This window comes from Geotrypetes seraphini, chromosome 2, assembly GCF_902459505.1.
Source record: "Geotrypetes seraphini chromosome 2, aGeoSer1.1, whole genome shotgun sequence".
NCBI classification, from domain to species: Eukaryota; Metazoa; Chordata; class Amphibia; order Gymnophiona; family Dermophiidae; genus Geotrypetes; species Geotrypetes seraphini.
In genome coordinates, this window is record NC_047085.1 from 289,223,571 (window position 1) to 289,248,220 (window position 24,650).

A 24,650-nucleotide genomic window follows, 5' to 3' on the forward strand; every position below is an offset into this window, starting at 1 on the left:
TGGGAGCTTAAGGGGAGGGCCTAACAGCAACTGGTTTTTTTTTTTTTTTCTTCTGCTTCTAAAGCGCAACGTTTGAGTCGATCGTAGGTATAACGTAACAATGGGAGTTCTTGATGGGGAATTTGGAGAGGTTCGGCGCCTCCTGAGCACATTGTACTCGCGAACAATGGGGCTCGCAGATTTTCTACTCAGTTTGGGGGACTGCGTCCCGTCCCGCCCGTTATTGCAGAGTAGTGACTCACCGGCTTACCAGCGGTTTCTTTCTGAGTTAGTAGTTTGTATGCCTGTTAGTGCAAAGCAGCTGTCGCAGCCCATCAACTTCCAACAGGTAATCTTAAATAAAGCGTGGTGCGAATCACGGCTGTTGGTTTTGCTTATGTATAATGAATTTGAGTGCATTGTGCTAATACTAAACATGTTGCATTGTCTGACAATGAAACGCCCCCCCAAAATGCTGCCACTACTACTTCTTTAGGAAGCTATCATACCCTTTTCTTTCCATCTGCAACTTCCATATGGTAAGCCCTTGTCTAAATAAGTGGTCTGGGAGAATTATGTAAAAGATGCGGGGCTATGAGCAGACACTCGTTATGAAGCCTCTTAGCCTGAAGCAGTACTTTTTTGTTTCCCGCCATAAGCCTGTATGACGCATTAGGTAATCGGTGCTTCTTATTTGATGTAATCTCGTAATGTGTGAGGCTACTTAACCTCGTAGCCTGCTAGCGCCCTGTGTAGTTTTCGTTTCAGAAAGAAGTTGAGAGGAAGAAGCAGCAGCAACAACAACAACTATTATTACTAATGAGGGGCTTGGAATTTAATTTTTTGTTGCTGGTAGGAGGCCAGAGTGCAAGGAATCCTTAAGAGTAATAAGCTGCCGCGGGAAGTTGGGGGTTGCCATTTTTTATAGTGCAGCCAGCAGGGGCAGGAACAATTCATAATGCTCGTGCTCTGAAGAGGGCTTTAGAAATGACTAGGGTTTTCAGAAGTAGGCCTGGGCAGGGCAGAGCTAGTGGGCGGCCTGGGAGGAGGAATGATATTTTGTGTTTGGGGGGGGGGGGGGGGGGAGGAAGGGAGGGGCTCTCTTATGGCCAAGATCTGGTGAGTAGGATGGATGGTTGAAACGACAACTTAGTCAAAACATCCATCATTTTGCCAGCCTTGTAAGCAGGTGCATTGTCTTGTAAAAAGAGAACTCCTTTCCACAGTTTCCCTCACCTTATTTTCTTTCAATGCCTCCTTTAAATGCACAGCAAGTTACAGTATTCTGTATTAATAATAATAATAATTTTATTTTTATATACCGCTACTGTTTGACTCCTTGGAAGATAGCCATTATAACACCTTTCTGATCCCAAAACACTATGTCCAAGATCCTTTCCTGCTGACTTTTGGGTCTTGAATTTCCTTGGCCTTGGAGAACTTGAGTGCCACCATTGCATAGACTGCTGTTTTGTCTCAGAATCATAGTGGTATAACAAGTTGGAAGTAGAGAAGTGCGCTGAAAAGGTTTGCAGGAAATCCCGCAAGGTTGGAAGTAGTTGTACCCCCTTCTCTTCCATACTTCCAAGTACAGCCACACTTACTCTCTGCTCAGGATAAAGCAATGAGGCTCACATTGACAAGAGCACGGGCCGATGTCGCTGCAATCAGGTCGGGCACAGATACAATGCTGAGATGTGAAGCTAGGCTCTCACCTAAATTAGCCAAGCAGAGCACCCGGCTAAAATGCGCTATGGAGAACGCTGTAGCATTAAATCTTAGCTGACAAATTCCAGCTACGTTTCACTAGGTCCTTCCTCAGTTATTTACACCATTCTTCTTTACAGAGAGGGTGGTGGATGCCTGGAATGCGCTCCCAAGAGAGGTGGTGGAGATGAAAACTGTGACGGGAGTTCAAAAAAGCGTGGGATGAACACAGAGGATCTAGAATTGGAAAGTAATAGTAAATATTGAAGAACTAAGGCCCGTACTGAGTAGACTTGCACGGTTTGTGTCTGTATATGGCCGTTTGGTGGAGAATGGGCTGGGGAGGGCTTCAATGGCTGGGATGGTGTAGATGGACTAAAGCATGGGTGTCCAACCTGCAGCCCAAGGGCTGCATACGGCCCCATGAAGTATTTTCTGCAGCCCTGGTTGAGAGTGATGCATTGTTTTCCTCTGCTGCCCACAGGTGTTTACCATCTTGCCGGCTCCCTCCTCTGTCTTGCTGCAGTGATTGCGCATTTGTGCTGCTCCAGAAACATATTTTTCGGCCAATGCGACCCAGAGAAGCCAAAAGGTTGGATACCCCTGGACTAAAATGAGCTTTGACAGAGACTTCAGTAGTTGGAATCTAAGAACAGTACCGGCAAGCTTTGGATTCTTGCCCAGAAATAACTAAGAAGAAGAACCCCCCCCCCAACAAATTTTTAGATTGAATCAGGTTGGGCAGACTGGATGGACCATTTGGGTCTTTATCTGCCGTCATTTACTATGTTACTTTGATCTCGTGGTGGGACTCTCTTGTTTCAGGGCTTGAGATCAAAAGGATTTGTTGGTTTCTTATCCAGAAATAGCCAGTTTCCTAAAGAGGGTCTTGCTAATCAAGCCCCCAGTAAACACCCATTCCCTTCATGGAAACTTAACGTGGTACAAGGCCTCAGTCGGCTCCATATGAGCCACTGAAGGACAGGTCCTTGATGGATCTGACGCCCAGGACGTTTTTTTCTTGTAGTCATTTCTTCAGTGAGAAGAGTTTTGGAGCTACAGTCTCTTTCTTGCAGAGAGCCTTTCCTCAAATTCACAGAGGCCAGAGTTTCTTTGTGCATTGTTGCATCGTTTTTGCGGAAGGTTGTTTTGACTTTCCATGTCAATCAAGAAGTCGGAATGCCGGTGTTACAGTCCACAGATTCTAAGAAAAAGGACTGTATTCTGAAAAAAGTTGGATATAAGAAGAGCGCTTCTAAGATATCTTGAACTCATTAACAAATTCAGGATATCTATTTTTTTGTGCTTACTAGTCAGGCTAGACACGCCACACCGGCTTCCAAGGCTACAATTTCTAGATGGATCCGTAGGACCATTTCATCAGCATATATGGCCTGTGTTCAACAATTACCAGTCTCCATAACAGCGCATTGAACTAGAAACGTGGCTTCTTTGTTGGTGGAAGTTTGGGCAGTCTCCCTGAGGAGATCTGTAGGGCAGTGAACTGGTCCACTTTACATACCTTTTCCAAGTTTTACAGAATGGTTGTAGTGGCAAGGGAAGACTTGTCATTGGGTCCTCAGTGTTACGAGCTGGTTTAGTGGTCCTGCCTTAAATTCCTGGGACTGCTTTTATTTATTTTGTCTGTCCATAATGACACACCTATCGCACTAGAAAAAGAGATTAGGTTCTTTGCTAATCTTTTCTAGTAGATAGGTGTGTCATTCTGGAGCCCTGCCCTGTCGGTTATCTGCTGCACCTGCCTGCTGTCTCAATAAGAAAGTTTGAGTCCAAACTAATAGTTGGATGTCAGTCAGACCTTAATGGACAGATTCTATAAGTGGGTGTCCCAATTTGTAGGCAGCAGTAGGCGCTCTACTGCTGTCTAGCAGCCAATCAGGACCCACGTTTTAATCCCCCCCCCCCGAAGCACCTGGGATACTTGCACCCCCCTGGTTGGCAGGCCTGCCACTCCAAAATGGTTGGCCTTCCGAGTACATTCTGGAATGCAGCGAGGAGGGGTATAAGGCTCTGATTGGCTCAGATGCCTAAGGCCTCGCCCATAGGAGGCCAATCGGATTCTTAAGCTTCCTTCCTGGTGCATCCTGGGATACAGTGGGAGTGGCCTAAGACTCCAATTGGCCAGATACCTAAGGCCTCTCTAATGGGGGGCCTACAGGTTTGAGGATGTCGCCAGTTGGGGGGTTCAGAAGTTTTGGGGGGGTGGCAGCAGGAGAGAGTGGGCATCCTTCCTGCCCGTCTGCTTTGGGAAGGGTTTGGGGGTTCAGCGGCAGAAGGGAGTGGGCACCACTCCTGCTGCTCAGCTGATCACTGCAGGGGGATTCCCTTGCTGCAATCAGCTGATGGCAAGAGATACTGCATTCAGGCAGGCTCGATTCTCTAATTGGCACCTGTGACATGGGCCCTGGTTAGAGAATCAGGGCAGTTAGACGGAGTTAGGATCTGTTCCTTAGGGAGATACTTATTAGGCGGCTGTTGAGACCGGTGTTCTATACAGAATTTCCCCCTAAGGGTATTGCTATAACACGTTGGAGTTTATTTCAGCTCCATAAATGTTTGGCATGATTGTTCAATGACAATGTTTAACATGTTTATGTCTTTAGAGCAGAACAGAGTTGTATTTCAGAGAGTTTCCCTGTATCCCTCCTTTACATGTGTTTCTATATGGGGTTATCTCCTGCTTTGGTTCAAACTGAAGGGGGCAGCAGAGCCTTCTAGTGAAGGAGGAGGGATTCAAAAGCTGGTGTTCATTCCCTCTGCTTGGCTCACGAGTACTGGAATATTATCCCAGGACAAGCAGGCAGGTATGCTCACATATGGGTGACGTCATCGACGGAGTCCAGATGCGGACGCCTCACAAGCAGACTTGCTTGAAGAAGCTCAAAGTTTTGAGTCGCCTGCACTGTGCATGCGCGAGTGCCTTCCCGCCCAGCATAGGGCGCGTCTCCTCAGTTCTCTGCAGAGCCGAGAAGTCCATCTTTGACTTTCTGCGTTTAACTTCGTTATTTTGTGCCTTATCTGAACCGTGGTTTGTATTATTTTCCTCACGAATCGCTGTTCTTATTTTATTTCTTTCATTTCCTGGGACAGGCCGCTCGGCCACAGCCCAAGGGCTTTGATTTTGCAGCAGCTATTTTTACTTCTATGTTCCGGCCTGTGACGGGCTTCAAGAAGTGTAGCAAGTGCCAGCGCGCAATCTCTCTTACGGACCCATACCGTCGCTGCCTCAAGTGCCTTGGGTCGAAACATCATCCGAGGTTGTGCCTGCGCTGTGCTACGCTTCAGCCTTGAGCCTTCAATCGTCGTATTTTGGTGGACACGCTTTTCGAGATGGAATCTTTTTCTGATCTCTCGACTTCAAAGACGACCTCGGCCTCGACTCCTACCGAGGTTCCTCCTGCTTCTTCTGCTTCCACCTCGAGCCTCATCAGACTTTTGTCGTTTGCAGTGGCTCTTTCTTCGACGACATCTGCTGTATCTTCCCCTGTTTCCTCAGGTCAGATAGCTCAGCAGTCAGTTCCAGCGGTAGTGATTAAAGTGCCTAAGACTTTCAAGTCAAAGCACACTCGCACTACCTCGAAGGAACCTCCAGCCAAAGCAGGTGGTCGGTTTCAGACGCGGATCTATCCTTGTCGGCTTCTTTCCAGACCATGTTGGAGAAGCAATTCATTTAGTTCCTTACTAATATGGGATCGAAGCTTCTTCCTCTTATCCAGCCTGGGCATTCAGCAGACTCCCACAAGGCCGAGCCACGTCCCCTGCCTCAGTCTGAGCTTACACACTCTTTGCAGGGAGCAGAGTATCTGTGAGTGTCTGGTCTGGCATCAAAGCATGTACAGCAAGGAGCAGGTTCTTTGCAAGTGCCTCGGAAGCAATCCTCACACTCTATACAAGGAGCAGAGTCTTTGGGAATGCATCGAGGTTCCTCCACCAAGACTCTGGAGCTTCGATCTACAGCCTCCAGTCCTATCCATTCTTTGCTACTATCAGCTGCTTCCATTTCTGAGCCGAAGTCTCCTCGATCTTCGAGATCTGCTTCCAGGCACAGTTCTCATCGACGATCGAGGCCTTCATCGAGGCATCCTTCCAGGCATAGTTCTTCTTCTAAAGAAAGACCTTCTTCGACTAAGCCTCGATCTACTCCAACTTCGACTTGACCACCGACTCCTCATTCGAGGTCTCCAATGCCGGACATCGAGGATGTCCCGGTTTCCATTGCCTCGTCCAAGTCACCATATTCCTTTGATGCCTTTTTTCCTGCCGAAGCTTCATCTTCGACCCAGGCTGCCTCGACGTCGTCGAGTCCTTCTCGAGGCAAAGCATTGGCAGATCAGCTATCTTTCTCATCTTTTCTTCGTCAGATGGCTGTGGACTTGGATCTTCAATTAGATACTGGCTCCAAATACTCTAAGGAGTATCTAGAAGTCATGCATCTTCCTCAACCTCTGGCAGAGTCTTTTAAGCTTCCTCTTCATAAGCTTTTGAATCAAACTTTTGGTCGATGCATGGAAACACCTTTTTCCATTCCAGCTGTTCCAAGAAAATTGGACTCTAGGTATAAAACTGTGCATCGCAAAGGGTTTGACAACTCAGTTATCTCATCAATCCCTGCTTGTCGACTCCTCCTTGAAGAGGTCCCATCCTTCCAAGGTTTATGCCACAGTTCCTCCTGGAAGGGAAAACGATGGACAAATTCGGACGTCGCATCTATCAAAATGCCATGATATCTTCTAAAGTCCTCAATTATAATTTTCAGTTTATTACTTATTTTGAATTCCTTATTTCTCTTTTACCAAAGTTCTTGACTTATTTGGATACTCAAAAGCTCTTTGAATTCCAAGAAGTCCTGGCTTCTTTATCTCAACTCAGATTACATCTCCTACAGTCCTCTTATGATGTCTTCGAATTGTCTGCCCGAGCAGCTGTCTGTAGCTATGTGTCGTCTTGTCTGGCTTCGTACCATTGACATGGACCCTAATCTTCAAGACCGCTTGGCTAATATCCCTTGTGAAGGCAATGACCTCTTCGATGAATCCATCGAGGCAGCCACCAAGAAATTGTCTGACCATGAAAAATCCTTTGCTTCTATTGTCAGACCCAAGCCAAAGCCAGCTCCTGCCAAACCTGCACGCCCTGCTCTTATCTATCAGTAATATCAGTAGTATCTTATCTATAATCGCCCTCCTCTAAAGAAACAGCAGCCTCAGAAGAAACAAAAACCTCAACCTTCTGCTGCACCTAAGGCTACTCAGCCTTTTTGACTGTTTAAAACATAGCATAACCTCCACCATTCTGACTGTCTTCTTTTCCCCCTATAGGAGGTCGTCTCCATTATTTTTACCATCGATGGACAACAATTACATCCGATCTCTGGGTACTTTCCATCATCAGGGAAGGATACTCTCTTCATTTCTCTCAGATTCCACCAGAGCTTCCTCCAAGAGAGTATCCTATCAATCCACCCCAGATCGCCCTTCTTCTTCAGGAAGCTCAAGCTCTGCTTCGTCTCCATGCCATCGAACCAGTTCCTTTGGAACAGCAGAACAGGGAGTTTTACTCCCATTACTTCCTTGTTCCAAAGAAGACGGGCGATCTGCGGCCCATTCTGGATCTCAGGGCTCTCAACAAATTTCTAGTCACAGAAAAGTTTCAAATGTTGTCCCTGGCATCCCTTTATCCCCTTCTTGAGCAGAACGACTGGTTATGCTCTCTGGATCTCAAGGAGGCCTACACTCATATCCCCATTCATCCGGCCTCCCGTCAATACCTCAGATTTTGGGTGGGGAATCTGCATTATCAATACAGAGTACTACCCTTCGGCCTGGCCTCGTCTCCCAGAGTGTTCACCAAGTGCCTGGTAGTGGTAGCAGCAACTCTAAGGAATCATGGTCTTCAGGTATTTCCCTAACTCGACGACTGGCTCATCAAAGATTCCACATCTCAAGGGGTTATTGTAGTGACCCAACGGACTACCTGGTTCCTACAAAGTTTGGGATTCGAAATCAACCTTCCCAAATCTCAACTTCAGTCCTCACAGAATCTACAATTCATTGGAGCTGTTCTGGACACTGTCCAACTCAGAGCAATCCTTCCACAACAACGAATGGAAGCTCTTGTTCAACTCTGTCGTACAGTGTCTTCCCGCTCTTCCATCTCAGCGAGTCACATGATGGTACTTCTGGGTCACATGGCATCCACAGTACATGTGACTCCTTTTGCCAGACTTCACCTCAGAATTCCTCAATGGACCCTGGCATCTCAATGGACGCAAGTTTGCGATCCTATTTCTCGACACATATCAGTCACTCCTTCATTGAAGCAGTCTCTCCGTTGGTGGATGCTCTCTTCCAATCTTTCCAGAGGCTTGCTTTTTCAAACACCCCCCCATCAGAAGGTCCTGATGACAGACTGTTCGACTTGCTCTCAGGGCGCTCATCTCGATGGTCTCCGTACACAAGGCCTCTGGCCAGTACGGATCGTCAGGGTCATATCAATCTGTTGGAACTCAGAGCGATCCTCAAAGCTCTCCATGCTTTTCAACATCTGCTTCACTACCAAGTAGTCCTCATTCGGACAGACAACCAAGTCGCCATGTATTATATCAACAACCAGGGAGGGACAGGGTCTGCCTCCCTTTGTCAAGAAGCTCTGAAGGTTTGGGACTGGGCAATCCGCCACAACACCTTCCTCAAAGCTGTCTACATTCAAGGGGCGAAGAATTGCTTGGCGGACAACTTGAGTCGTCTACTGCAACCTCACTAATGGACACTCCATTCCTCGCCTCTTCATCACATTTTTTTCACAGTGGGGAACGCCTCAGATAGACCTCTTTGCAGCTCCCCACAACTACAAACTGCCTCAGTTCTGCTCCAGGATGTACTCTCCTCATCGCCTCGAGGCAGATGCTTTTCTTCTGGAATGGATGAATCTCTTCCTCTATGCATTCCCTCTCATTCTCAAAACTCTGGTCAAGTTGAAGAACGATCATGCCACCATGATTCTAATTGCTCCTCGGTGGCCCAGACAACCTTGGTACTCCCTTCTACTTCATCTCAGCAGCAGGGAGCCATACCTTCTACCAATTTTTCCTTCTCTGCTTACACATAGTCAAGGATCTCTGCTTCATCCCAACCTGCAGTCTTTACACCTGACATCTTGGTACCTCTCAACATAACCCCTTGTCAGTTTTCTCCATCTGTAAGAGATGTTTTAGAAGCTTCTAGGAAGTCTATTAGGCAATGCTATTTCCAAGTCTATTAGGCAATGCTATTTCCAAGTCTATTAGGCAATGCTATTTCTAGGAAGTCTATTAGGCAATGCTATTTCCAAAAAAGGAGTAAATTTTCTATGTGGTGTTTTTCTCATCATAAGGAGCCTCAACATTCCTCCTTATCTTCTGTTTTGGACTACCTTTTGCACCTATCCAATTCTGGTCTCAAGACTACATCTATCCGAGTCCATCTCAGTGCAATTGCGGCTTTCCATCAGCCTATTGAAGGAAAACCCCTCTCTGCTCACCCAGTGGTTTCTAGATTTATAAAAGGACTTTTCAATGTCAAACCTCCTCTCAAACTGCCTCCTGTGGTTTGGGACCTCAATGTTGTCCTTACTCAACTGATGAAGCCTCCATTTGAACCAATTGATAAGGCTCATCTGAAGTATCTCACTTGGAAAGTGGTGTTTCTCATAGCCCTCACTTCTGCTCGATGAGTCAGTGAGCTGCAAGCTTTAGTTGCTGATCCACCATTCACAGTGTTCCATCATGACAAGGTGGTTCTTCGTAGTAATCCTAAATTCCTCCCTAAATTCCTCATTTCAACCAATCCATTGTTCTTTCAGTGTTTTTTTCCAAAGCCTCATTCTCATCCTGGAGAAGTTGCTCTTCATACTCTGGACTGTAAACGTGCTTTGGCCTTCTATTTGGAACTGCTCCTCAACTTTTTGTCTCCTTCGATCCCAATAAGTTGGGACATCCTATTTCTAAGCGTACCATCTCCAACTGGATGGTGGCTTGTATCTCATTCTGCTATGCCCAGGCTGGATTACCCCTTCACAGTAAAGCCGCAGCCCATAAAGTCAGAGCTATGGCAGCTTCAGTAGCTTTCCTCAGATATACACTTATTGAGGAAATTTGTAGAACTGCTACTTGATCCTCGGTTCATACCTTCACTTCTCACTATTGTCTGGACACTTTCTCCAGACGGGATGGACAGTTTGGCCAAACAGTATTACAAAATTTATTCTCCTAAATTGCCAACAATCCCACCATCCCATTCTGGTTAGCTTGGAGGTCACCCATATGTGAGAATACCTGCCTGCTTGTCCTGGGATAAAGCACAGTTACTTACCGTAATATGTGTTATCCAGGGACAGCAGGCAGCTATTCTCACAACCTACCCACCTCCCCTGGTTGGCTTCTTTGCTAGCTATCTGAACTAAGGAGACACACCCTGCGCTGGGCGGGAAAGCACTTGTGCATGCGCAGTGCGCTCTACTCGAAACTTCGAGTTTCTTCAAGCAAGTCTGCTTGTGAGGCGTCTGCATCCGGGCTCCTTCGATGACGTCACCCATATATGAGAATAGCTGCCTGCTGTCCCTGGATAACACCTGTTACGGTAAGTAACTGTGCTTTACCTGTCTGTCCAGAATGACATGCCTATCTACTAGAAAAGATATTAGCAAGGTAAGAACCTAATCCCTTTTTCTATTTGACTTTTTTTTCTCTTTTACTAGGTATCATCTCAACAAGAATTAGTGGCTAGAGTAATTCAGAAGATTTGTGAGAAAGGGAAGAGGAATGTCCTAGCATTTGGATACACCTTACAAAATGAAAAAAACTCAGTACGAGTTAGGTTTGCATCAAATATCTGTAACTACTCGCCTAACTCTACAACAGCCACCATTAGCACCAGCAACCTTTGGGAAATGTTACTGAGCAGGATAGGGGATGATGTTATGATGTATTTATTAGAACACTGTTCTCTGTTTATGTTGGTGCTACCCAGCTGTTGCTACCAAATCAGTGGTGAGCCTATATATAACTTTTCAAATGAGAGATTTGTTCCAACATGGTTCAAGCAACAGCTTTTACCACATCGATGCAATGTTTTATTAGAGTATGCTAAGAAAAAGGTTCATTTTCACAAGAGATACCTTTTAAAAGGTAACTTGTGGAAACACAAAGAAAGACTACAAACTAACATTACATACATCAGCAGCCAGAGCAGATGTAAAGTTCCAGGTTCTGTATGTTCCAGCTCACAGAAAGAAGCTCAAACTGCAACAAACCAGCAGACTCGAGCAAGAAATTCAGACTTAATAGTGACCAGACACACAGAGGATGAAATAGAAAGGGATTCTCAGATGGCAACTTGGGTAAGGTCAAGAAAAAGGCATTATGATAGTGTCAGTTCAGATGTTTCTATAAAGAGAAGGAAGAGAAGTTTGAGAGAAAGTGAGGAGTTGAACCATTCCCTATCTGCAGCTAATGGTATGCAAATACCAAAAATTGCATTACCTAGGGTATCTTTGGAAAAAAATTATACAACTAATACAACTGAATTGGAATCTGTTACTAAAGGAAATAAAGGCCAAGAAATTTGGGGTGAGCATCAGCTCCAAGAAACTGGCAGTATTATTGAATCTGCTCAGTTACTCGAAGAAGCTAATCCTGTCCATGGTGGTGGAGGAGGAGATGCTGTTAAAACTAAACAAACTGAAGACATTTCTTTACAGTACAAATTGTTTGGAGTAAAATCAGCCAGTTCAGATTCTAATCTGTGGAGTAAAAGGTCAACTACCCCAATATACATTGAAAGAGGATTCATGTTGTACTGTGGTAGGAGCCTAAAAGAAGATTTTTCCAAGTCATTCCTATTGAATGATTTGAAATGTAGTTGTGTCGGGAGCCAAAGACTGATAGAAACCATATTCTTGAACTGCTGTGTATTTGGACAGAAATTTGAGAAAACACAACTTGGAAGTTACAGGAAAAAGAAGAAATTACCTAAACGCTACTGGCAGATGAAGCATGTTTTCCAGGAAATGATACATAACCACAAGAAGTGTCCCTATAGAGCAATTCTAAGAAAACACTGTCCAGCAGGAGTTTCAGAGACAAATATAAACAAAAATGACATGCAAACACAAGTAGTGTATGAAGAAAAAGGAGAATTTAAACAAGAAAATAATAGTAATGAACCCTTGGTAGATGAAATGCATATCCAGGATGAAAGAAGAGCGAGTGGTCACTTAGTTGGTGATTATTCATATTCAGTAGCAAGCCCTGTTGGTGGAGTATTTGATCAAAGAGGAAAAGAAAAGCAAATTAATTTTTCAAAAGATTTAGATAAGGTAGACCTCCTTATGTTCTTGAAGCAGCATAACAGCATCCAGCAAGTGTTTGCCTTTGTTAGGGAATGCTTACATAAGGTAGTGCCTGATGAGTTATGGGGCTCCAGCTACAACAAATGCCGCTTCTTGAAAAATGTGAAAAAATTAATTTCCATGGGAAAATATGACAGATTCTCGCTGCTGGAACTAATGTGGAAGATGAGAGCTGAAGACTGCTTGTGGCTTCGTCTAGTCAAAGGTATAACTTACATTATTGGGTAATAATAACCAGTAATTATTGTTGGTGCTAATCCGGAGTATAATTTAATGCACTAGCTATTGTACCAGGGGATTGAATATAGAATTTAAACCATATCAGACCGTGGCCTGACCACACTGTTGCCTCAGTAGAGTTGCTGTCCACTACTTAAAGTAGGTCTTTACTTGTCAGCCATATAATCTAATATAAACCGATGTGAATATAAACACAGGTAACCTTTTTTTCCCAAAAAAAGGTTGACTCGAATATAAACCGAGGTTAGAAATTTGGGTATGCGAGTGTCTTTTGTTAGGGATCATGCCATAAGTAATCACTAATTTTTCAGTTGGGGTTGTTTTGAGTCCAGAAAAGCTGAAGGAGAGCTAACAAGTATTTTCCTACTTGGGGCTACTACACCAACCAAAGTTTCTGGACTAGAGAGTTACGTTGGGACAGAAATCCCACCCGTCCCCACCAGTCCCTGCCAAAATCCCACCCGTCCCCATGAGGAATCCCCGCCCGTCCCCATAAACTTCAGAAATAGTTATTTCATTTAATTATGCTACTGAATTAAAGGCTCTGGTAAAGACCCATTTACAAATAACCAAAGATACTTTATTAATTTGGAAATATTAATTGGGAAGAATACATATTTTGTAAATGGGTTTCTACCAGAGCCTCTAATATAAATATAAAATATAAATACTCAGCGGAAGAGAACCTCCAAGCTGTCAGCTGAGGACTTCCTTTGCAGTTGGCCGGGAGTCCCTTTTGCCAAGCTTGGCAGGCAGCAGTAGCGTCCCTGAGTCAAAGATGCTGGCACTTCAGTGGCTCATGGATGCTGCCAGTGACTGCTGTGCTTGGTGGAGGGGAGTTCTGGCTGTCTTTAGAGGAAGTCCTCTGCTGGCGGTGCTTGGGGATCCCCACCAGTCACAGCAATGGTCAGCAAGTACAGTAAAACTTTGGATTGCAAGTAACTTGGTTTGCAAGTGTTTTGCAAGACAAGCAAAACATTTTATTAAATTTGCACTTGATATACAAGCAATGTCTTGCAATACAAGTACATACAGAATACATACATCACAATTGAGCCGATGGTTCTTCTCTCTCTGATGCTGCAGGAGTGCAGTGACTGTTCTAAATGAGCGAGGTCTTGCAATGCAAGTATTTTGTATTAAAGTTTATGGGTTGTGGAACGAATCATCTGAATTTCCATAATTTCCTATGGGGAAATTCGCTTTGATATACGAGTGCTTTGGGGGGGGGGGGAATGGAGCAGCGCCGGTAGCCTAGGGGGGGGGGAGGAGGTGTGAATGCTGGGTGGAGGAAGTGTGGAACAAGGCTCAGCAAGAGGAAAAGGGGAGACTGCTCAAAATGTGGAGAGGAACAGTGAGAGTGCAGGTGGCAGGGGTGGAGGTTGTATCTGGTGAATTTGCAAGGCTGTCGGCAAGAAAACTAGTTGTTTGCTGTCTGCTAGAGAAGGGGGAAAGGTGGAACCAATCAAAGCAAGTTTCCCTTACTTCCTATGGGGAAACTCGTTTTGATATAAGAGCAATTTTGATTTACGAGCATGTTTCTGGAACGAATTATGCTCGTAAACCAAGGTTCCACTGTATAAAGATATCTGCTATATACATTTCCCAAAGCTAATATATTTTAGTCAATAAATTCCATTATCCCAGGATGCCGGTTCGCAGGGGGGATGCTGGATCGCGGGGAGGGGTATGGAGCAGCGTCGGTGGCCTCAAGGGGGGGGAATGGAGCAGCGCCGGTAGCCTCGGGGGGGGGGGGGGTATGGAAGAGTATGGAAGACCTCTTATATACTGACAGACTGAAGAAGCTGGGGCTTTTCTCCCTGGAAAAGCGGAGACTTAGAGGAGACATGATAGAAACCTTCAAGATCATGAAGGGCATAGAAAGAGTAGACAGGGACAGATTTTTCAAATTATGGGGAACCACAAGTACAAGGGGGGCACTCAGAGATATTGAAAGGGGAAAGGTTTAGAACAAACGCCAGGAAGTTCTTTTTCACTCAGAGGGTGGTGGATACATGCAACGCGCTACTGGAGGATGCGATAAGCAGAAGCACGCTACAGGGCTTCAAAGAAGGTCTGGACAGGTACCTGGAGGACAAAGGGATTGAGGGGTATAGATAGGAGTAGAGGTACGTACAGATAGGAGTAGAGGTAGGTAATAGGGATAGGATTAGAGGATCCTACAGTTACAAAATCAGTCAGGGACACTATTCAGGCAATTAGGCCTGATGGGCCGCCGCGGGAGTGGACCGCTGGGCAGGATGGACCTCTGGTCTGCCTCAGCGGAGGCAACTTCTTATGTTCTTATGACAAGCAGGCAGCCTATTCTCACATATGGGTGACGTTATCGACGGAGCCTGGATGTGGAAGCCTCGCAAGCAGACTTGCTTGTAGAAACTAGAAGTTTCGAGTCGACCGCACTGCGCATGCATGAGTGCCTTCGGGCCCAGCGTAGGGTGCATCTGCTCAGTTCTCAGTTTTCTGCGGAGCCGAGAAGTCCGTCTTTGACTCTCTGCATTTAACTTTCTCTCTTCGTGCCTTCTCTCACCACGGTTTGTGTTATTTTTCTTCACGAATCGCTGTACGTACGTACGTACTTTTATTTCTAGTTTTAAAATATATATATATATTTTTATTTCTTCGGTTCGGCTGCTGGGGCAGGCCGCTCAGCCGCAGCCCAGGGGCTTCGACCTTGCAGCGGCTGTTTTTCCTTCTATGTCCCGGCCAGCAACAGGCTGCAAGAAGTGTAGCCAGTGTCAACGTGCGATTTCTCTCACGGACCCACACATCAGGTGCCTCAAGTGCCTTGGGCCACAACGTCATCCAAAGTCGTACGAATGCTGTGCTACTCTTCAACCTTGAGCCCTTAAACATCTTCTGCTTTCAGTGGAGAAGCTCTTCCAGATGGATTCGACCACTTCTTCGACTCCGAAGCCGACCTCGGTCTCGTCTTTGACTGAGGGCCCTCCTGCCTCCACTTCTTCGAGCTCGAGCCTCATCAGACCTTCTTCGTTTGCAGCGGCTCTTTCCTCGACGACGTCTGCTGTATCTCCTCCTGTTTCCTCAGGTCAGATAACTCAGCAGATAGTTCCACCGGTGATGCTTAAGGTGCCTAAGACTTCTAAGTCGAAGCACATTTCCACTGCCTCAGTGGAACCTCCAGCCAAGGCAGGTGGTCCGGTTTCAGACACGGATCCATCCTTGCCAGCTTCTTTCCAGACCATGTTAGAGAAGCAATTTGTTCAATTCCTCACCAAAATAGGACCGAAGCTAGCTACTCTAATCCAGCCTGTGCATTCTGCAGACTCCCACGAGGTCGAGCCTCTTCCTATGCCTCAGTCTGAGTCTACACACTCTATGCAGGGAGCAGAGTCTCTGCGAGTGTCTGGTCTGGCATCTAAGCATGTGAAGCAAGGACCAGATTCTTTGCAAGTGCCTCGGCAGGAATCCTCACACTCCATACAAGGAGTAGAGTGTTTGGGAGTGCATCAAGGTTCCTCCATCAAGCCTCTGGAGCTTCGATCCACAGCCTCCAGTCCTATCCATTCTTAGGTGGCATCGGCTGCTTCCCTTCCGGGGTGAAGTCTCCTCGATCTTTGAGATCTGCTTCCAAGCACCGTTCTCACCGACAATCGAGACCTTCATCGAGGCATCCTTCCAGGCATAGTTCTTCTTCTAAGGAGCGTCCTTCAACTAAGCCTCGATTAACACCTACTTTTATTAGACTGCCGACTCCTCGTTCGAGGTTTCCAATTCCACACCTCGAAGACTCAGCAGGTTCGATTGCCTCGTACAAGTCTCCCTATTCTTTTGATGCCTTTTTTCCAGCCGAAGCTTCATCTTCGACCTTGGCTGCCTCGACGACCTCGAGTCCTTTTCTAGGCAAGGCAATACCAGATCAGCTATCTTTCTCCTCTTTTCTTCGTCAGATGGCTGTGGACTTGGACATTCAATTGGATGCTGGTTCCAAATACTCTAAGGAGTATCTCAAAGTAATGCATCTTGTGACAAACCTAGCACCAGCACTAGTTTTGCCCCTAATAGGATCCGCTGCAGAAGAGCTGACCAGATTGATTTTGGGGAACAACTTGAGGCTGACTTCTCTTGCCCATGTGACCAGAGCAGTAGTGGTCTGGAACAGAGGCAGGCAGACTGGCAACAGCAGCAGCCGATCTATAAAGCAGCTAGAAAAGCCAGAGAGAAATTAGCTGCACCTAGAAAACTCAGGCAGGGAAAGCCTGCATGGGAACCAAAGCCCATCCCCCTCTACAGGTTGAAGGGGATTGGCTCTGAACTGATTAAAAGCAGGCTGAAGCAAACAGCAGAGAGAGGAGTGAGTGACAAGGGTTGGGATCAAGCAGCAGAGGCAGAGTTTTCAGATTGGCCAGTGCAGGAGGTGAAAGAAAGCCTCCCCACTTCTGACTTCCAGATTCCTGAAGGTGTAGAAGGAATAGAAGTGCAAGACGCTGGCCCTATACCAGAGAGCCAGGCAGAGCTCATGGACACAAACTGAGAGTCAGTGAGTAGCTGGAAAACTGGGGTGTTTTGTTCCTTTCTAAGCCTGAAAAACTTTTAAGTATTTTTTGCTGCCTTTGAGCTATCTATTATTTTGGGTACAAGAAGTGTACTTTCCTGCATGTGGATAGCTTGTTTTTCCTAAAGGGAAGTTTGTGGCTAAAGAGCTTAGGAACTGTATGAATGGGTTTTTTTAAATTTCTGTTTGAAAACCTTACTGTGACTGCCGTTTGCTGGTAACATAATTACCTGATCTCCTACAGCTGTGGAGTCTTCCAAGAGGTAGCTGCAGATATTGTGAGGTTTTTTTGCAAAGCTGTGCTGTTGCTTACTGACTAGCAGGGTATCTAACCTTGGCTGTTATATAAGAGTTTGTTTTGAACTTTATATGAATGCTGAGAATCTAGGTTTCTTTCCTCCAAGACAAATGCCGCCGAGAGGAAGTTTGGAATATGTTTTGAACAACCCTAGAAATTCATTGCTGAAGCAGAATGTAAGAATTCAGGCAAGACAATCTGTATGTGATTTTTGCTTTTGTACTTTTATTTTTCCATTGCAACTGAATTTGTTTTGAATGAAATGCCACAAATTTGCCGTGGTGTTATACCTTTTTGACTTCTAAGGTCAGAATAAATACGTAATTCTTGAAGAACTTGGTCTGAGTTGTGGTAACTTGAAACCAGTACTTACCTTGTTTTCTCCCAGGCCTAGGCAATTACCTAGGGCCAAACAAAAGTCATGAAGATTCCCCTGGTTATAGGGGACACGCCAGAACAGAAGGTTTGTCACAGGGTAGCTTCGCTCTGAGGAGTGTTTGTGACGATCTTCCTCAACCTCCAGCAGAGTCACTTAAGCTTCCTATTCACAAGCTTTTGTCTCAAACTTTTACCAGATGCCTGGAGACTTCTTATGCAATTCCAGCTGTTCAGGCAAATTAGACTTCAGATATAAAACTCTCCATTGTAAAGGATTTGAGAATTCACAGTTATCTCACCAGTCCCTACTTGTGGAGTCTTCCTTGAAAAGATCCCATCCTTCCAAGGTTTATGCTACAGTTCCTCCTGGAAGAGAAGGGAAAACTATGGACAAATTTGGATGTCGCATCTATCAAAATGCCACAATGTCCTCTAAAGTTCTCAATTATAATTTACATTTTGTCACTTATTTTGAGTTCCTTATTGCTCTTTTGCCTAAATTTCTTACTTATTTAGACACTCAAAAGCACTTTGAATTTCAGGAAGTCATCACTTCTCTATCAGATTACATCTCCTTCAGTCGTCTTATGATGCCTTTGAGTTGTCTGCCCAGGTGGCTGCTTGTTCTGTAGCAATGGGTCGCCTTGCCTGGCTTCGTACCATTGACATGGATCCTAATCTTCAGGACCACTTGACTAATATTCCTTGTGCAGGCAATGACCTCTTCGATGAATCTATCGAGGCAGCCACCAAGAAATTGTCTGAACATGAAAAGTCCTTTGCTTCTATTGTCAGACCTAAGCCAAAGCCAGCTCCTGCCAAGCCTACACGCCCTCCTCCCATTTACCAGAGGCGTTTTGCTCCAAGGATGGCTCCTTACACTCGCCCTCCTCCTAAGAAACAGCAGCCTCAGAAGCAACAAAAATCTCAACCTTCTGCTGCACCTAAGGCTACTCAGCCTTTTTGACTGTTTAAAACAGAGCATAACCTCCACTGTTCTGTCTCTGACTTCTCTGTGGTTTGGGACCTCAGTGTTGCTCAATTGATGAAGCCTCCATTTGAACCAATGTCTACAGCTCATCTGAAGTATCTCACTTGGAAAGTGGTGTTTCTCATTGCCCTCACTTCTGTTCGAATAGTCAGTGAGCTGCAAGCTTTAGTTGCTGATCCACCTTTCACTGTGTTCCATCATGAAAAGGTGCTCCTCCGTACTCATCCTAAATTCCTCCCTAAAGTGGTTTCAGAATTTCATCTCAACCAATCCATTGTACTTCCAGTGTTCTTTCCAAAGCCTCATTCTCATCCTGGAGAATCAGCTCTTCATACTCTGGACTGTAAACGTGTTTTGGCCTTCTATTGAGAACACACCAAACCACACAGAACTGCTCCTCAACTTTTTCTCTCCTTTGATCCAAACAAATTGGGACATCCGATCTCTAAGCATACCATCTCCAACTGAATGGCTGCTCATATCTCATTCTGCTATGCCCAGGCTGGATTACACCTATACAGTAGAGTCACAGCCCATAAAGTCAGAGCAATGGCAGCTTCAGTAGCTTTCCTCAGATCTACACCTATTGAGGAAATTTGCAAGGCTGCTACTTGGTCCTCGGTTCATACTTTCACTTCTCACTATTGTCTGGATGTTTTCTCCAGACGGGATGGCCATTTTGGCCAGACAGTATTACAAAATTTATTCTCCTAAATTGCCAACACTCCCACCATCCCATTCTGGTTAGCTTGGAGGTCACCCATATATGAGAATAGGCTGCCTGCTTGTCCTGGGATAAAGCACAGTTACTTACTGTAACAGGTGTTATCCAGGGACAGCAGGCAGCTATTCTTAGAAACCACCCACCTCCCCTGGTTGGCTTCTCTGCTAGCTATCTGAACTGAGGAGACGTGCCCTACGCTGGGCGGGAAGGCATTCGTGCATGCGTGGTGCGGTCGACTCGAAACTTCTAGTTTCTACAAGCAAGGCTTGCGAGGCTTGCTTGCGAGGCTTCCGCATCCGGGCTCCGTCAATGACGTTGCCCATATGTGAGAATAGCTGCCTTCTGTCCCTGGGTAACACCTGTTACGGTAAGTAACTGTGGGGGTTTTTTTTACCTTTGTTGTCTGGAGACTTATTTTTCCATAAAGTTGGTCCCAGTTTCTTTTTTCCGCTTTCCCATCTTCTGTAAATTCTGTTGCTGTCCATTGGTTCCTCCTACCATGGTCCAGCATTTATTCCTTTCTCATTTTTCGTGCCTGCCCACCAGCCCCATGCTCAACATTTCTCCTTCTGTTCTATCACCCCTCTCCAGCACCATGCCACATCTCTCCCTCCATTCCCTTCACCACTATGTCCAACATTCCTCCCTCTTGCATCCATTTCAATTTGTCCCACTGTTCCCTTTCCACCACAACATTTCTCCCTCTCTTCTGTACCTCACTCCCTCCCTATGACCAAAAATTCTCCTTTTTTCCATTCCCCATATACACTATCATCTCTTTCCTTCTCACTAACACCCACGCCCAATTCTCCCTTTCTATTTCCTCCCCCACCTCAGCATCTCTTTCCCTGCCTTCTGTGTCCAAAAACGCACTCCCTCCCCCCTTTTGTGTTCTACGTTTGCCTCCCATGTTCGACCTCCTTCTGTCCTGCGTTTGCCTCCCACGTTCGTGTCCAGCCCTCATCTGCCAGCAAATTACCTTATCAGCAACTTTCTCATCCAAATGGAGCTCTGAGAGGTAGCTCGAGCTGCGAGGCTCGTCTTGCCTGCCCTGCAGCAGCACACATAGCCGACCGGAAGTCTTTCTCTGTGGTCAGAGCTGATGTTGTATGGAAGGCGTTGCATAAGTCATGTGCAGCATGCAGGAATCATTGCCCTACATGCCCTACATTGCCCTACATGCTACATGTAACTGATGCAAAGCCCTCGTGCTGACATCGGGGAAAACTTCCAGTCAGCTATGTGTTCTGCTGCAGGGCAGGTAGGCAAAGAAGACGAGCCTCGTGGCTCGAGTTGCATCAAACCCCACGGGATCCCCGAGACCCCGAAGGGATGTCCCCACAGGATCCCCGCGACCCGAAGGGGGAACCTGCAGGTCCCATGGGATTCCCGTCGTCCCCGTTCCTGTGTAGCTCTCTATTCTGGACTTCTATCCCTACCAGAACACCTGGCCTCAGTCACACATGGAGAAAACAGAAGAAAACCTTTTTCAAATCCAAACCTACAAATTAAAAGTACTATTGTACACAAATGAAACCCTAATATGCCAGACTCTGCACATAGTACACCACAAGAGAAATAAAAGAAATGCATTTCTTCCTGAACAGTCCAAAATATAAAAACAGATGTAAATTTTCAAAATTTATCATATCTCAATCACTAACTTGAAAATTAAACATTTTTCCTATCTTTGTTAGTTTATTTTCTGATCATCTTGTTCCATCTGTGATCTTAACTCTGTTTCCAAGGGCTCCTTATGCATTTGCTGTTGCTTTCCTCCTTCACTTTTTGCACTACATCCTTCTTTGGCAGTGATTTTCATATTCAGTTTTCTTCCATTTTTCTGCCTTCATCTCAAATCAATGCGTACCTAGGGTATGAGGCATCCGGGGCCCATCATTTTTTGACCCCCCCACCCCCACTGAAACGGAATAAATGGTCAGAATAGAAACAGGCAGTGAAAATTTTATTTTATTGAACCTCATACATATAACCATTATTCCTAACATAACATAAATTATGTCTGAATTGTCATGACATTAGAAATACATATGGAGTAGTTGCAGGTGATGCTTGGGACATTTCTGATTGAGTTAGTTCGGTTTTATGTGTGTTTTGAATAGAAGGGTTTTTATTTTTTGAAGGTTTTGTAGTCTGTGGTCGAGGTCAATAGGTTGTAGAGTTGGGGGTCGAGTGTTGCAGCTCGAGTGGCTAGGAGGTTGTCGTACAGGTTTTTTTTTTTTTTTTTCTTTTGATGTATTTGGTTGGTGGGTGTGTGAATGGTGTGTGGGTTCTATGTCTGGTTGAGGCGGATTGAACTAGTCAATTATTCTAATAGGCTGGGCTATCTCTGTTTATTGCTTTAAATAGTAGGCAGGAAAATTTGAAGTGTATTCTTGCTTGAATTGGGAGCCAATGTGAGTCGTGGTTTGCCTCTGTGATGTGGTCAAATTTCTTCATGAGTAGACCAGTCTTAGGGCTGTGTTTTGTATTGTTTGTAGTTGTTTTATCATGGTTGTAGAATCTTGACTGTTTTTCCTCCATTTTCTTTCTAGTTGTCTGCATTGTCTTTTTAGTAGGAGTAGTTCATTGTTCTGGGAGTTCGTAAGTATGAGAGAGAAAGATGAATGTAGGCAAACTTAAGAACATAAGAAGTTGCCACCACTGGGTCAGACCAGAGGTCCATTGCGCCCAGCGGTCCGCTCCTGCGGCGGCCCATCAGGTCTGTGGCCTGTGAAGTGGTTCCTGACCATTTCTGTAACCTACCTCTACATCTATCTGTAACCCTTGTTGGAGACAATAGACTTTTCAGAGGGTACATGAGAAAAAGAGGAGGAATAGGAATAAGATTGGAAAGTTGGCAATTTGAACCAGTGGGTTAAGAGTTTAAAGAGTTAGGATTGGGATCGATAGCCCAAGCAGAGGAGAACAAACGAGAGAGAGTATGGAGAATAGAACGGAGATGGCTGAATGAAAAGACCAGTAAAAGCTATCACATTGTTTCAGATCAACTGTGAAAAATATGATCTACTCTTTGGTATTTGCCAGCTACTTGTGATGCAAACTGCCCAAGGAACTTGGCTTGACATAGCATGGCTTATCTTAAGAACATGTGAGGAAAGTGGATACTGGGAGGGGTGAAAGAAAGAGGAAGATAAGTAAAAAAAAAAAAAAAAAAGGAGATATTAAAAATTTTGGGAACCTCTATTCTAGGGGTCCTATACTATTAGTATATCCATTTTTAATGGCCTGGCTTCTGAACACCGAAGTAAACTTATTTAGCTGAAGAAATTAGTTACCCCCCCTCCCATTTCACACACATTAATTCTCTTCCATTTTTGTTCCCATTATAAAAACACTGATAAGTTCCCAGAAAAAAAAATGCATTAAAATAAGAAGTGAAAACAAAGGCCCCTACAGATGAGAACATAACATAAGAATAGCCTAACTGGGTCAGACCAATGGTCCATCATGCCCAGTAGCCCATTCTCATGGTAGCCAATCCAGGTCACAACTAGCAACATTCCAGGGCAAGCAGATGCTTCCCCCATGTCTTAATAACAGACTACGGACTTTTCCTCCAGGAATTTGTGCAAACCTTTCTTAAAACCAGCTATGCTATCTGCTTTTACCATAACTTCTGGCCACTTCATTTTTAAGCTTAGATCTTTCCTTCCAAACAAAGACCTAGATGTCAAATACAGAACAAGGTAACTTCACACGGATTTAGCTGTGCAGGAAATGTGAATCTCCTCATACACTCACTATATAGTGCAAATATGTACAAAGGTCTGGTTTTTTTCTTTCGATCACTACATAGCCTAATGCCACACAAGCAGCGCTGTTACAAACATATTCTGAAGGTCAATGCTAAGGTTAACAAAGTTTCCTTTCTTGGCCCACAAGGAGATACTGACAAACCACTGGAAGAGATCCCAAAACAGCTACCCAGGCATGGCACCCAAAGACCCACTCAGTGTGTGAACTAGTTGAGTGGAGTGGACTAACTAAGGGGTGGAAATGGGCCCGGAGTTTGCTCAGCATAATTTCCCAGACCACCTCTTCCTCTCAACACATTGAAACACTGCCACCACCACCACCACTAGGAATACCTCACCGGGTAGGCCAGCAATGTTTATAAACTTTATAATATAACAAAGTTAGATCCGAATCTCAGAATCTAGCTCACTGGAATGCTATATTAATGTGTGCCCTAATAATAGGTTGTGTTTCTTGTTAGGGACCCAGCCTTGAGAAAGTGTTTCATCGCGAAACATGTCGGCAAAAGAAGTCCCTACAATGACCACAAACTAAAAGATAAGTTCACCTTACAATGATTCTCTAAATTATTTAACACTTATGAAATGGAAAATGTTATAAAATTAAAAGTGATAGATGTATAGCTAAACATATAGATGAGATTGAGCCAGGGAAGATTTTGCACATCAAGCTTAACGTTGTGATAAAGCTTGAACGTGGAGTGGTGCATCTGAGGATCAATATAGCATTCCAGTGAGCTAGATTCTGAGATTCGGATCTAACTTTGTTATATTATAGGTATTGAATGCTATATAACAATTGAGTGCCACAAATTGATTAATATAAACTTTATAAAACACATTATCCCAGGACAAGCAGGCAGCATATTCTTAACGCATGGGTGACGTCACCGACGGAGCCCCGGTACGGACCTTTTTAACTAGAAAGTTCTAGTTGGTCGCACCGCGCATGCGCGAGTGCCTTCCGGCCCGACGGAGGAGAGCGTGGTCCCCAGTTTGTTCGTTTCCGCGGAGTGAAGAAGACGCATGTGTTTTCAACGGCCGTTGAAAAACTAATTTTTGCCTTCCCGCTCGCGTATTTTTTCACTTTTTTTCCTTTTTTCTTATCGGATTCCCTTTATTTTTGTTTAAAAAAAAAAAAAACTCGTCGAGTTTTCCTTATTTTTTCAGGCCGGCCCCGGCGGGGCCTGTTGCCACCATACAGGCCTCCGGGTTCGATTTTGCGGATCCTGTCCTCCACTACCTGCTCCTCCTGCCCCAGACCAACATCACAATTACAGTCTCGATGCTCTGGATGCTGTGCTGGGCATGTGAAGGGCCTTGAGTGTCTGCACATACTCAAGGTTTGCTGGACTTCCTTCGAGAATCCTGGAGTGGGCAGCACTCCCCTTCAAAGCAGAACTCTTCAACTGGATCACCCTGTGCATGTCAACCGGCCACTTCCCACTGGAACTTGGACACATCCTCGTATCTCCAATAATTAAAAACCCTAAAGAATCCCCCTCTGTAACCTCCAACTACAGACCCATCGCCAATATTCCTCTCTTCCTAAAAATCATGGAAGGACTTGTCAATCACCATCTCACGTCTTACCTAGAGAAATTTAACATCCT

At 45.1% G+C, this 24,650-nt stretch overlaps 1 protein-coding gene across 1 annotated transcript in view; it reads left to right on the forward strand.

The window, feature by feature from the left end:
* The first annotated feature begins 48 nt into the window (after positions 1–48).
* TERT (telomerase reverse transcriptase) overlaps positions 49–24,650 on the forward strand; it is a 183,359-nt gene continuing 158,757 nt past the window's right edge. Inside the window, exons 1-2 of the mRNA XM_033929798.1 lie at positions 49–328; positions 10,441–12,298. Coding sequence (XP_033785689.1) covers positions 101–328; positions 10,441–12,298 — 2,086 coding nt within the window. The 5' untranslated portion in view covers positions 49–100. The remainder of the gene's footprint in view (positions 329–10,440; positions 12,299–24,650) is intronic.